The sequence below is a fragment of the Setaria italica genome, chromosome VI, assembly GCF_000263155.2.
Source record: "Setaria italica strain Yugu1 chromosome VI, Setaria_italica_v2.0, whole genome shotgun sequence".
Lineage (NCBI taxonomy): Eukaryota > Viridiplantae > Streptophyta > Magnoliopsida > Poales > Poaceae > Setaria > Setaria italica.
This window is the reverse complement of record NC_028455.1, coordinates 6,421,442-6,436,019: the sequence shown is the minus strand read 5'-3', so window position 1 is coordinate 6,436,019 and position 14,578 is coordinate 6,421,442. Positions and strand designations below refer to the sequence as shown.

At 47.0% G+C, this 14,578-nt stretch overlaps 1 protein-coding gene across 1 annotated transcript; it reads left to right on the top strand.

Annotated features, from left to right (window-relative positions):
* The first annotated feature begins 8,309 nt into the window (after positions 1–8,309).
* LOC101771274 (polycomb group protein FIE2-like) lies at positions 8,310–10,070 on the top strand. Its single transcript, XM_014805435.1, has 9 exons — positions 8,310–8,339; positions 8,552–8,627; positions 8,710–8,789; positions 8,891–8,962; positions 9,168–9,227; positions 9,369–9,465; positions 9,646–9,706; positions 9,814–9,876; positions 10,034–10,070. Exons 2-9 carry the CDS (start codon positions 8,594–8,596, stop codon positions 10,068–10,070), a joined length of 504 nt encoding a protein of 167 aa, XP_014660921.1. The 5' UTR covers positions 8,310–8,339; positions 8,552–8,593.
* The last annotated feature ends 4,508 nt before the right edge of the window (positions 10,071–14,578 follow it).

Here is a 14,578-nt window from a genome sequence, read left to right as displayed (position 1 = left end):
CCATTAGGTTTTTGGCCCCTGCCCCCACCCAAGCAGCCGCTTCCTTTTTAATTTTTGCCATCAAGGAAATCGAGGAGGACTCACACAGTCCGAAAAATCTAGAGTTTCGTTCTAACCAAATTTCCCAGATGTTGAGGAGTGCTAAGCTCGTATCGCTTTTCTCAGGGTACGAGGTGAAGTGGTTATGTTTGTAATATTCCAAAATTTTGTAATATTTATTTGAGTGAAATTTTTAAAAATTTAAAACTTTTGGTTGAACTGTGTGCTTGTTTGAAAATGGTAGTCAAATTCTCTTCTCATCCCAAAATTCCATTTCAAAACTTGCATGGAATGACTTGGATCTTTTGGATTTTATTTGGATCTCATATTTGAGTGTGTGTTTGAATTTTGAATCTGATTTTGATCTCATATTTGATCTTATATTTGGATTTTATGTTTGTAATATTCCAAAATTTTTGAATCTGATTCAAAATTCAAACTAAATCTAAATCTAAATCTAAATCTAAATAAAAACAAAACCTATCTAACCCTCTAACCAACAAGGGCGGCCGCAGCCCAGTGGCTTGGCCCGCTCACGCCTCACCCTCATCGCCTCCGCCCCGGCCCAGCCAGACAGCCGGCCTGGCCTGCTCCGCCGCCTCGCCTGCGCAGCCCAGCGACCAGCCTAGCAGGCCTCCTAGCTAGCCCAATGTAGCTTTGCCCCTGCTTTTCTTGTCCACTGTGCTGTTGCAAACCGAAGAAGCCATTGACGACCTCTGTCTTGTGATGGAGGTTTGGAGATGGACAGTCAGCAGGTGCCAGGTGTACTGGTGGGTAAGCCTGGCACCGATGGGTGTTGCCGGAAAGCATGGATCCCTGTTACAGTTCAGCGGTCAGGCTCGCGATCGCTTGCTTGCTGTCCGCGGGCGACCGTTTCAAAGCTGCTGGGAAAAAAATGCTTTTGCGTCGCCGTCTTCTTCGCAGTCAAAGGCACGAGGCCCATCAGTTTGCAGCCAACAAAACCACCACCGAGTAGGTCCGGAACTTGTCTCATTTGGTGGACTAGTGCTGGACTTTTTTTATTTTTTTATTTTAACATTTTGCAAAAATAGTCTGATGAAAAAATTGCAAAACTAGGCTATTGTCACCGGCTGCCGGCGGTAAGGCTAGGTCGCCGGCTGCCGGCGGTAAGGCTAGGTCGCCAGCTGGGCGGAAAGTGTGCTGCCCAATTTCACATCTAAAAATTGAATTTTAGATCTGAAACTTGTGTCGATTATTTGAGCACCAATATGACATCAAATGAAAAATATTTTAACTACAAAGTTGTAGATCTCATCGAGATCTACAAGTTTTATATAAATTTTATCTCCATCCGAGCTGATATGAATTAGTTATGATTTTTTGAAAATGTGGTATGGAGGGGTGTACCGCCGCCGGCTGGGCCGGCGGTAAGGCCCTTCCGCCGGCCCAGGGGGCGGTTGGGCCGGCGGAAGCGCCTTACCGTCGGTCCAGCCAGTGACAATAGCCTAATTTTACAATTTTTTCATCCGACTATATATTTTTACAAAATACCAAAATAAAAAATAAAAAAATTCACTACTACTGGACTCAGTCGCCACCCCGGCCCAACCGGCTCAAGATACAACACAAGCCGCACCCAGATGCCAGGTCCATTCCTTCACAGCTCACGCCTTTTGACCTTTCCTCTCCTAAACCTACCAGTCTTGCACTCGTCGGCCGCCGGCGGCGGGCAGGAAGAGATGGTGGTCCGCGCCCGCAGCCGCAACGAGCCCATGCGATCCTAGCTTATCCCGATGAATAATGGATCTCTTAGTTACTCCGCCGGCCTCAAGACAGCTCGATCAAGTTCGATGGAACCCAAGACAGGACCGATCGAAGAAACCAACGCCGAACTCGTGTCATCTTCATTCGGTGCTCTCACTGTCTTCCCGTTTCATCGATGAAACCGAAGCAAATCTGCAAATGCAATACCGATTGCCCAGATCGGCAGGGCATGCAACCATCTAGCTAGATATATCCAGCGCCATTCCACGTTGGGTGCACACGCAATTTGATCCTCCACCTCTCTGCCCGATCTCTCTTACGATCCCTCCGGTGAAAATCACCAGTCCGGCGGTGGGAGGGCGAAGGCCAGTAATCGGTGGCACCATCATCAGGTAATCGCTCGCTTCTGCCCCTGCCCTGCTTGATCGAGTGCCAAGCAGGAGGAGGAGGAGGAGGAGCTCCACCAACGCACCAAGATCTAGGAGCGCGCGCGACCATGGACACCGTGCAAGGCATCCTGTTATTCGGGATGAGCATGAGCCAAGCGCCGACCCAGCTGGAAAACGAGCTGGACCAACTCAAGACCAAGCTGCTCACAGCTCGCTTGCTCATCAGTCGCAGCGAGTGGGGCATGGTGGAGGCCCATCTCTTACAGCAGTGCAGTGCTTGCTGAGACTGCTAACTGTGGCAATGTTTCTGTCTTGCCAATTTTTGGCATTGGCGTGATGGGGAAGACCACCCTGGCTCAGTTCATCTACAGTGATGAAAGAGTGAAAGGCCACTTTATTACTGTAAGGATACGGGTCTGTGTTTCGGACCTGTTTGACATTGAAAGGATGAAAAAGGAGATCATCAAGACCATCCAGCCAAACTTCGACTTGTCTTGTGGTTTAGGTGTTCTTGAAGCAAATCTGTAGCATATGCTGAAGATCCAAAAGTTCCTTTTGGTGCTGGATGATATTTGGGAGATTACCACAATGGGAGTCTTTTTATATGCACCGTTGAAGAATGGACTTGAAGGTAGCATGATCTTAGTGACTACAAGACCCAAAAACATTGCTCAGAATGTCACCGCATGGTCCAGATGCAGTTGTAAGCCTGTCCAGCTCGAAGGATTGCCCGCTGGTGTATTTTGGGAATTTTTCGAGAAATGTGCGTTTGGTAAAGAGTGCCCAGAGTCAGAGCATTTCCTCTAAGTTGCATGGTACTCCTTTGGCTGCCAAAACTCTCGGACGCTTGTTGAATAGTAATCTGACTGAGCAACATTGGAGGACTATCAAGGACAGTGAATTATGGGAGCAAGAACAAAAAGATGGCGAGATATTACCAGCACTTCGACTGAGCTACTTGTACCTCCCAACTGAACTTAGGAGATGCTTTGCATTTTGCTCCATATATATTTCCGAAAGATTATAGCTTCAAAAGACATGAGATCGTTGACATTTGGGTGGCAGAGGGCTTTGTTTCACCACAAGTGAGCAAGCGTCTTGAAGATGTCGGGATGAACTATTTGGATGATTTGAGAGGCAGGTGTCTTTTCCAAACTGATCCAAAGTTCCCTAATCAAGATAAATACGTAATGCATGACCTGATCCATGATACTGCGCAGTATGTTACTATCCATGAATGTTTCTCGATGAAAGATTTGAGCGGAATGACAAATAAACCTCGCCACATGTCAGTCGAGGTGGATGGTAAGTCCTTGAGCACAATGACAAACATTCAAAATTTGAACAAATTGCGTTCACTTAGGCTTGGTACCAAATTGGATGTTGAGATCACCTGGTTCAGTCAGCTTTCTAACATCCTGTTTTTGAGCCTAAAAGGTTGCAAGCTGAAAAGTCTACCCCAAAGCATATGTGGGTTGAATAGCCTCCGATATCTTGATATATCCTACAGCAATATAAATGAAGTGCCATCGAAATTCTGGTGCCTTAACAGCCTACAAGTTGTTGTTGCATTTGGTTCATGTCTGAGAACAATTCGTCAGGATGTAACAAAGCTAATCAACTTGCGTCAACTAGCACTTCCAGTAAAAGCCTCTATTGACTTATCAAAGGAACTTGAGATATTTCACAGTTGAAGCACGGAGGGGGGCAATTGGTGAGCTGAAGGGCATGAATCAGCTTAGCGGAATGCTATGCATCAAATCTATCCATACTGTGAGGAGCAAGGAACAGGCTGCTGAGGCTAGACTCGTTGACAAGAAATACCTCATGGAAATAGAGCTGAACTGGCGAACTAATCCCAGAGTTTTCGAAAGAATGAAGTGATCGATGGCTTGTGCTCTAATGAGAGAATTGAATGCCCATGGCTTTTGGGGTGATAGCTTACCAAGTTGGTTTAATTCAAAAGACCTACAAAACTTAAGCTTCCTTTTTAATTTTGCCACCAAGGAAATCAAGGATGACTCACACAGTCCGAAAAATCTAGAGTTTCGTTCTGACCAAATTTCCCAGATGTTGAGGAGTGTTAAGCTTCGTATCGCTTTTCTCAGGGTACGAGCTGAAGCGGTTATGTTTGTAATATTCTAGAATTTTGTAATATTTATTTAAGTGAAATTTCCAAAAATTTAAAACTTTTGTTTGAATTGTGTGCTCGTTTGAAAATGGTAGTCAAATTCTCTTCTCGTCCCAAAATTCCATTTCAAAACTTGTGTGGAACGATTTGGATCTTTTTAGATTTTATTTGGATCTCATGTTTGAGTGTGTGTTTGAATTTTGAATCTGATTCAAAACTCAAACTAAATCTAAATCTAAATAAAAACAAAACCTATCTAACCCTCCTAACCAACCAGGCTAGCCGCAGCCCACCGGCTTGGCCCGCTCGCGCCTCACCCTCACCTACCTTCGCCCCGGCCTAGCCAGACAGCCGGCCTGGCCTGCTCTGCCACCTCGCCCGCGCAGCTCAGTGACCAGCCCAGCAAGCCTCCTAACCGGCCAGCTGGCCCAGCCCGCAGTTGCCACCCATGCCCCGCTCTCCCTCTCTTTCTCTCTCGCTGCCGCACCGGACCTGCCCGTCAGGTGCCCCTGGTCCTCTTCCTTCTTCCTCCGGCCGTACCGCTCACGCGTGCCTCGCGTGCGCACCCGTGACCTCGCCCGTGCCCTTGCTTTTGCGCTGGCGGCCTCGTACGGCCACCACGTCGCCCGCACCATGCGACACCACATCCCAGCCATCCACATCACCAACGCCATGCCCCCAAACCCTAAAGTGCCACCGCAACCTCCCTCCGGGACCCTAGCCGCCTCTCCGCTATAAGTAGAGCCGCCCGGGGCCTCTCCTCGCCATCCACTCGGGGCTTCGCCCTTGCGCCATCAACCACCTGAGTGAGAGAATGGGGAAGGAGTAGAGGAGGAGGGAGGAGTAGGAGAAGAGGAGGAAAGAGAAGGAGGAGGGGAAGTAGAAGAGAAGAAGAAGAAGAGGGGCCATCTAAGGGAGGAGCCTGAGCTGTCGACCACCACCCGACGCCACCCGCTTTCGCCGTCTCCCTGCAGTGAACCTCGCTGCCCCTCTCTTTCCTCTTGTTTGCTTGTCGTATGCCCAGCCTTCAAGCCACGGTAGTAGTGCCGCCGCTTGCCTCGCTGCCAGCCACCGCGGGCCTGGGACCCCGCACACCGCCGCGGTCGTGCCGCAGCCGGGGACTGCCTCCTGCCCGCGCACACGTGCAGCAGCCGCGCCGTGACGTCGTGCCACACCATGATGTCGTGGGCACGATCACCGCTGCGTTGCCGCCAATCAGGCCTGCGCCACACCCGTGGCTACACGTGGGTGGCGGACGGGATCCGGGTGGCGCGCGGATCCCGGCCAGCTGGGGACGACCACGTGTGCGCCATGTGGCAGTGCCACGTAGACTAGATGGCCACGTGGCTGCCACGTGGAGCCACGCGACGTTGACATGTCCGAGGCACGGACCCACTGGTGGGGCCTAGTTGACCGGTCAACGCTGACGTCAGCTTGGCGTTAGGAGACACGTGGCGCACTCTTATGCTCCCACATGGCACAACCAGGCACTGACATGTGTCACCGTAATAATAAATATTTTCTAAAATTATTTAAATAATTAAATAAATCCTTTAATCTTTAAAAATTCATAACTAATTCATTTTAACTGCGAAAAATATGGAACCAGTTGCATTAAATTCGTAAAATGGAGCCCGTGTTGTTTGTAACTAGTTTGGTGTTATTTGGATCTGCTAAATTTAGCTTTCTTGGAGTTTTTTTCTAGTTGTAATGCCGTTTAATTTATTTTATATCATATCTCGGTCTGTTCAGACCCGAGCTATGACCCGGAAGACCCTCAAGACTCCGACTATGCTGAGGAAGATCCAAACAACTACGAACAAGGTGCCATGTCACTCCCAATCACATAGATTATATGCATGCTTAGTTGCTAGTGCTTTATTTATGATGCTTGATGATGTTGAATTGCATAGCCAATGTTTTAAGCCATGCCTTGATAATTTTGTATCATGTTTTCCTTGTTACCTACTTTTGTGGACTAGCTATAGACCCCTAGCTAGTCCACCGCTCATATATCCATATACATGCTTTTGAGTTATGGATGAGCATATGCTATGATTTTGGTGATAGGATTCATTGAACACTCTCGCTTGAGTTTTGGGTGAGTGTGACTCCTTGATATGTTTTGGCGGGAGCGCCATGGTTAGTACTAAGGAGTGCCTTGCTAGGAGAGAGCATTCTGGACTCTCTCTATACCCCGTACTTGTGGCAGGTACCTTGTTTGTTACTGAGGAGCAGGTGGCGTACTTGTATGTTGCATGTGTTTCGGCATATACTTGTGGAGTAGAGTGCTCGCTCTCAACCGCTTAAGCACCAAGTCAGTTTACCACTAGTCACAACAGCTATTTTACTTACATACCGCTCGCTTACGTTATGGGCAGGGTTCGGTCCGAGACTAGTGGTGGATAGTGCTCAGCCTCTAGGCGGATTGGAGGATCATGTAATGAGTTTAAGGCGTTGGCTTGCTCTGACCAGACTACACCCTGGCGTGGGTAGGTTTCATAGCTTCGAGGTCCTTACTGGTGACGGTGTGCCCTGCAGCTGCGGATGATTCCAGACTCGTCGAAATATGAGATAGCTATCCACCTACTAGGGCTCTGGCTGTTCGGTGGGGTTTCAACAGATCGCCACCATTTAGACTCCATCCGTGCAGGTACAGCTGTACATCCTCTATAGAGTGTATAAAGTTGTAGCTATAATCCGTGTCCACTAGTTATGGACAGTGCTGTTGACTACCGCTATTTCTGACTAGACTTTGCTTATTCTTCTACTTGGGTTTGAGCTGTCAGTGTCAAAGGCTCACCGGACTGCCGCCAGAAGGGCTGTGTGTGAGGTGCATGCGCAGCTCCGTGACAGGTTGGCTCAGACTCCCTACCGTTGCCTAACCAGGGCTTGCCGTGGGCCGAGGGATTTCGAGAGTTTAGCCCATCAGTACTACGAGGACACATATGCAGAGCCCAACGAGAAGTTTTGCGTGGCCTCCCGCTGTATTCACGCTCAGGACTTAGCGCTGTTCTGGAATGACAGAGAGGTGGAGGTACTTCACAATGGTTGGGACAACTGCATCGGTACCAATGCCATACTTCAGGGCAAGATAATGGGACTTGAGCACTATTTGACTGACCTGGACCAGACGAACCGTCGCCTACAACACGAGGTGGACACTGCACCGGACACCTACGACGAGAGGGACTCGCTGAGGATTGCCACGCTGGAGGTGAGAGTTGTTTGGATGGAGGAGGCACTGAAGGCTAGGGACAGAGTGATAGAGGAGAAGAACGCCTTGCTCAAGAAGAAGGAAGAGCTGATTGATACATTGGATGCCACACTGGTCACCAAGAATGGAGTCATTGAGCAGCAGGAAGCAATGGGATCATTCGGGTCATCAACTGCGCTACGGAGAAGTTAGCTAAGGTATAGTACCCCTAGCCTTGTCTTTGTTCCTACGTCAAACTTGAATGAAGCTTCATTTGCATAAATCTGTACATCAGTTGCTTACCTGACAGATACCATCTATGATATCCGATCCAGAAGGTCATTTGAATTTGGTTTGATTAAGGAATTGTCTGTTTGCTATGCATTAATACCACTAGCAAACTGTAACTTTTGCTCACAGAAGATTCTGGTTTTTGGATACTTCAGCATGTCCGTTATAGTCAAGACACGTTCAACCTAGTGTATCTATTTTGGCGTTATACATATAGTCAGGAGACTGGGCATGCCAATAAATACTATCCTATCCTATGAATTAGACTGTGCACGTGTTTATTTGTTATTTCTGTTTATGGAATTCTACAGAGCTTTGTTGTCCATGGTGACTCAATAAATGAGATAAGGACTCAAGCGTAGCCTTCGCTCATCATTTCTGCAAGCAAGGTTAGCAGATAACCTGTTCTTAGGCTGAATGTACTTTGTTATAATTGTTCTGACACTGTTTCATATGGCATTATTCATTATTGAATAGGATGAATCTGTTAGGCTATGGATTCCATACAGGGATCTGCATCTTGGTATTTGCCGGAGCTGGAGGTCATCGCAATGAAGTGTTGAGTGTTGTAAGTAGCTCCTGCCTCCTCTTATGGTATTGTTTCAGAATATTACTTGCTCAAAGTGCCCTCAAGCTACCACTCTTTCAGCTTCTGATGTTACTGTTTGTTATTGAGCATTACATCAGGGATAAATATAGTTCTGGCGACTACTACGGCTTTTGTACTTCCATTACGTTAGGCATAAATGTACTGATCAAAATACATTATTTTGGCTGAAGGACTTCCACCCTAGTGATATTGAGCGTTTTGCAAGTTGTGGCATGGACAACACTGTGAAAATCTGGTCAATGAAAGGTTGGAAAACTACTTCAAAGTAGCATCATGTTTACATTTGCATGCTGCATATCATTGATAGAGTTTCCCAATGTTGTCACAGAATTTTGGCAATATGTTGACAAATCATATTCCTGGACTGACCTTCCATCAAAGTTTCCAACAAAATATGTCCAGTTTCCGGTATGTTTAGCATCTATAATCATCTTAGATCTATTCCTTTGCAAACTACTGTTGGTGTTTAATCCTCATGCCATCAAACCAACCTGTTTCTTTCCTTGCAGGTGTTGATTGCTTCAGTACACTCTAACTATGTTGATTGTACAAGATGGCTTGGTGACTTCATCCTGTCAAAGGTGAAATTCCTTCCCTTAAATGGATACAAATTGCTGCTATAGTAGTAGTACAGTCGTCATTCTTTTGATGCTTCAAAATACCACTGTATCTGGATCCTGTATTCTTGTACTGTGCATGGGTTCAGTCTTTCAACCTTTTTTTCCCAGTGCCAGTTTTGGTTCCTGTATAATGAGGGATCTGATCTATGCTAGCTTGGATTTGCAGAGTGTTGATAATGAAATTGTCCTTTGGGAACCAAAAACAAAAGAACAAAGTCCTGGGGAGGTGATACAATTTAACTTTTCTTGAATTGAACTTTTCTCGAATTGAACTTTTCTTAAATTTAACTTCCAGCGGTTTCTTTGATTTCTAGTCATTGACTGCCCATTCCTCTGAAGTAATATGACTTTCTCTTTCCTCATATAGGGAAGCATCGATATTCTTCAGAAGTACCCTGTGCCAGAGTGTGACATCTGGTTTATAAAATTTTCGTGCGATTTTCACTTCAATCAGTTGGCAATAAGTAATATCTATCATCTGGGCTGTTTTCTGACATAAAAGTTATATTTAAGTTATTGATTTGTAAATTTCACGCACCAGAAGTTATAAAGAGGTTTTGGCACGGCAAAATGTTCACACTTAAAATATATGACTGGATTTTCATAGAAACGTTTGCTGATTAATCGTCCTCCGCTTCAAACAGGAAATCGTGAAGGCAAAATCTATGTGTGGGAAGTACAGTCCAGCCCTCCTGTCCTAATTGCCCCGGTAATTTTTAATGCAAGAATTTCAGTTATTCTTGTCCTCCACTTTTATTGGTGCTGCGTATTAGTAACTCTTATGCTTCTGGATGCAAATACTGTATCATTTTCAGGCTATATAATCAGCAATGCAGATCACCAATAAGGCAGACTGCAGTGTCTTTTGATGGAAGGTACTTCACTCTAATGCTCCTCTTGGTGTATTGCCTATTCTAGTTTTCTTTTATACTGATGGAGAAATTCTCAATTGCGTGTAATGTTCTTGCTTATTTTCGTTTTCTGTTTTTGCATTGGGTTGATTAAAAATGTGACGTTGTCTTCCTTTTCTAGCACTATCCTTGGAGCTGGTGAGGATGGCACCATCTGACGATGGGACGAAAGGGATCATGGCAGCTTCAAAAACTGAAGCAAGTGCTGCTGCTCTGCTACCAGTGAAAATGCGGGAATGATAATTTGGTTCTGAACTGGTTAGTGTTATGGTCGTTCAAGACTGCAACCTGGTTGTGCTGTAGTCAGAATGGTTGGTGTTAACTGAATGTTGAATCTTTGGATGTCGGCTCTGTTATGCTTCAAATGTTGTAACATGGGATGCTCGTGCTGTTATATTGCGCCATGGACAAGATAAATTTAATCGTCGTTGCAACTTAGGAAAACCGTTAAATGTTTGTTCTGCATCTTCGAGCATCGGTGATGCGTGCCTGATTTATGTCCTAACCTGCTACCGGTTTTTGCATGCTGTAAGATAAAGCAGCGCTCATCGTATTCTTTTTTCATTTTTTAACAGCGAATTTCAGAAAACTTGAGTTTTTCTGGTATTAGAAAACTACAAGCTTGAGGTATGTTTTGTGAATTTTACTCTACTTTCTTTTTACTGTTTATCCAGTTGATTTGTGCTTCAGCTCCACCTTCCTCGGTTCGTAGCCACTTTACTTGACTTGGAAGTCCTTTTTTTCTTTCTGAAATGGAAGCCTTGATAGTTGGAGCTCCACTTCCCAGGTCACTATTATGTCCTAGTGGTGCTGAACGATACCGACAGCAACTATGGAAAGTCTCACAAGTTGTAACAAGTCTCTTCCTTAACTTACTGTCATGATCCATTGCTAGTGTACGTCTGTATCTTACCCTTACTTGATTGGCGTGTTTACAGGGGCAGAGACTTGGAGATTCTGAATTGCGACCATCACTTAAGCTCATGGAAGAAGCCTTGTGTGAAACTACCGCTTCACAAGATGTACAACAATTCTGTCACCCATTACTAGACTAGACTACCATTATGTATCTGTGCCATTTTGGTGCTTGTCAGCTCATACCTCCATTGGACCATGGCTTCCATCGGCTGGGCGTTACTGCTCTGTCTTGCACAGCTCCTCACACTCCCTGCCACCTCACCATGCTGATGGTGGCAACCTCACTCATCTTCCCTTTTTGTGCCATCCAGACCAAGCTAAGGTGCTCCTCCAGCTGAAGAAGTCATTCTCCTTCCATGAATCGACCACAAGGCTTTCATCATGGCGAGATGGTACTGAGTGCTGTCTCTGGAAGGTGTTGGCTGCGACGACGCCTCCGGTAATGTCACCGTACTTGACCTCAACAATCGTGGCTTGTCCAGTAATGGCTTGGACCCTGCAGTCTTCAACTTGACAACCCTTCGTTGCCTTTGTAGAGAGATAGAGTTTAGGAAAACACCACACACCCTAATAGGGGCGTGACCTCTATTATATAGCTAATATGGTTTGGTATACAAGGAATACAATAAGTATACATGGAAAGCTATGAATCAGCTATATACGGCTATACATTGCCTAATACCCGCTCGCAGTCGCCGCGGGAGGTTCCCGGATGCAAAGACTGGACCTAAAGTCAGTGAACAGCTGAACTGGAAGGCCTTTCATCATGATGTCCGTGAACTAATGGGACGAAGGCACGTGAAGCACTCGAACTGTCCCAAAGCAACCTTCTCCCGGACGAAGTGGATGTCAATCTCGATATGCTTCGTGCGTCGATGATGAACCGGATTGGCTGTCATATAGACAACACTCACATTATCACAGTAGACAACAGTGGCCGAAGCGAGGGGGACGTAGCTCCTGAAGAAGCTATCGAAGTTAGCAACACTCTGCAACAGCGTGAGCCATAGCCCGATATTCAGCCTCAGCACTGGACTGAGACACTGTGCTCTGGTGCGTGGAGGACCAAGACACCAAGTTATCCCCAAGATACATGTAGAAGCCGGAGGTGGAGCGTCGAGAGTCGGGGCAGCCAACCCAGTCCGCATGGGAGTAGGCTGTCAGGGACTGGACAGGGCCGGTGCCGATGTGAAGCTCGGAGGACAGGGTGCCTTTCACATAGTGCAGGATGCGCTTGATCAGTGTGAGATGAGGCTCGCGGGGATCGTGCATGAAGAGGCACACCTACTGAACTACATATACCAGGTCAAGTCGAGTCAAGGTGAGGTACTAGAGAGCCCGTGCAAGACTCCTGTACTCAGAGCCATCCTTGAGCTTGTTGCCATCAGTCGCCGAGAGCTTGGCATGAGTGTCAACAAGACTCGCCGTAGAGTGACACTCAGCCACCGACATGCTGGAGGAGGTCCAGGGCGTACTTTTACTAGGACAGGAACAGGCCATCAGGGGAGCGCGTGATGGAGATGCTGAGAAAGTGATGAAGATCACCAAGATCTGTCATGGCAAACTCAGAGTGAAAACTAGCCATGATGTGCTGGAGGAGCATCGAAGATGAGGCGGTGAGGATGATGTCATCGACATAGAGCAGCAAGTAGGTAGCAAGTTGGCGAGGCGAAGCTCCTTCAAGGTGAGCATGTCACGAGCCTGGGCGAAGGACGGGAAGTCAGCGGGGGAGTTGGCGATGTCGTCGGTGGTGTTGGAGTAGTGCGGGTTGAGGCCGTGGAGAAGATTCAAGACCAACTAGGAGTCCTGAATAGGGTGACCAATGTCATGGAGGGCGTCGGCGAGGTTCTTCATGCGCTGGCAATACTACGAGATGGAGGAGTCCCCCTAGGTCATGGAGTGGAAGTCATAGCTGAGGAAGATCGCCTGGGATTGCTTGTTGGCGCGAAAGAAGCCTTCAATGGCGAGCCAAAGGGCCTTGGCAGTCTGCTCATCGTCCTCCATGGTGAGGTCCATGACTGAGTCGTCAACGGAGCCAAAGATCCAGAAGAGGATGCAGCAATCCGCTTGATCCCAATCGGGGTCGTCAGGATGGGGCGCCACGGTGCTGTTGATGTGCAACTTGAGGCTGAACTTGCCACACATGGATTTGAAGAAGGAAGACCACTTGGAGTAGCTAGAGGTCTTCATCGTCAACATCATGGGGACGTGAGCCTTGACGGAGATCGTTGCGTAGGGGTGGATGATGGTCAGCGGTGCCTGGTGGACGAGAAGACCGCCACCAGGGGGCAGTGCAGGGCCATCGCTGGAGCCACCCGGTGGTTCAAGTCCAGTGGGGGGTGGTGTCGGCGGAGATGGGCAAAGAGCCATCACCAGGCACCGGCTTGGGGCCACCAGTGGACAGAAGGCCGCCACCGGACAGGGAGGACTCGAAAGAGGAATCGTTGGCCATGGGAGGAAGGGAGGTGGGGAGGGGCACTAGCGCAGGGGAGAAGCGCCACCACACAGGAGGTGCGCCTAGGGTTAGGTGTGTCAGGGAGAGGTGGGGTGGAAGGAAAGTCCTAGTTAGATTGATCCCGATCTCATGATACCATGCAGACAGATAGAGTTTGGGAAAACACCGCGCAACCTAATGAGGGGGTGACCTCTATTATATAGCCAATATGGTTTGGTATACAAGGAATACAATCAGTATATATGGAAAGCTATAAATCAGCTATATATGGCTATACATTGCCTAATAGCCTTGACCTTAGCATGAATGATGTTAGTGGGGCACAAGATGAAGCTATGCCGTCACACAACATCGCTGCTACTGGAATCGATAGGTTGGCTTCATTAACTTTGTAGGAATCTACATTACTTAATCTTAACTAAAATAGGATCTTTGCACATCTAGAACATGAACACCACTCAATGAAGATGTTAGAGTACAACCAGCTACCACGGCTTGTGACAATCCATCCATTAGGGTCGTGGATGAGGCCGGGATGACAGATGTCGTAGGTGTACTAGCTCGGAGTAGATCGCATCTCCCTTCAAGTCTCCACCTCATCTGTCCATGGACAGTGATGGTGGTGCGACAATGGCCTTTGGCCAACTCCAGCGCCACCGTGATCGGCATCAATCTTATCCTTCCTATTTTCCTCTCGGCCTTTTGACCACCACGTTATTTTTTCAACGTTCTCCACTTTGGTCTAAAGGCCTATAACTCATGCCATTCTTAAAGAAGAATTATGCAGGGAGACAATGTGTGACAATGATGATTAAAATCCCACTGTGACACAGTTGTCCACAATGTATAAAACTACCTATCATGATGGGAGGCGGTTGTCTTATGACCCTCCAAGATCATAGGCTATCCGATAATCCTATGCCGGCAACATGTTCACTGGATATAATGGGAGGTAAGCCTTTTGTTAATGGATCCGCAAGCATCTTCTTAGTACTTATATGCTCTAACTCAATGGTGTGATCTTGGATTCTATCTTTCACATCAAGATACTTAATCTCAATATGCTTTGCAGCATCACTTGACTTGTTGTTATTCGAATAGAAAACTACTGACTTATTATCGTAGTATAATTTTAGTGACCTACTTATGCTGGCTACCACCCTTAATCCTGGGATGAAACTCTTAAGCCATACAGCTTGTCCCACAACTTCATAACATGCCACAAACTCAGCTTGTATCGTCGTTGCAGCTGTTAATGTTTGTTTGGAGCTTTTCCACGATATAGCCCTATTT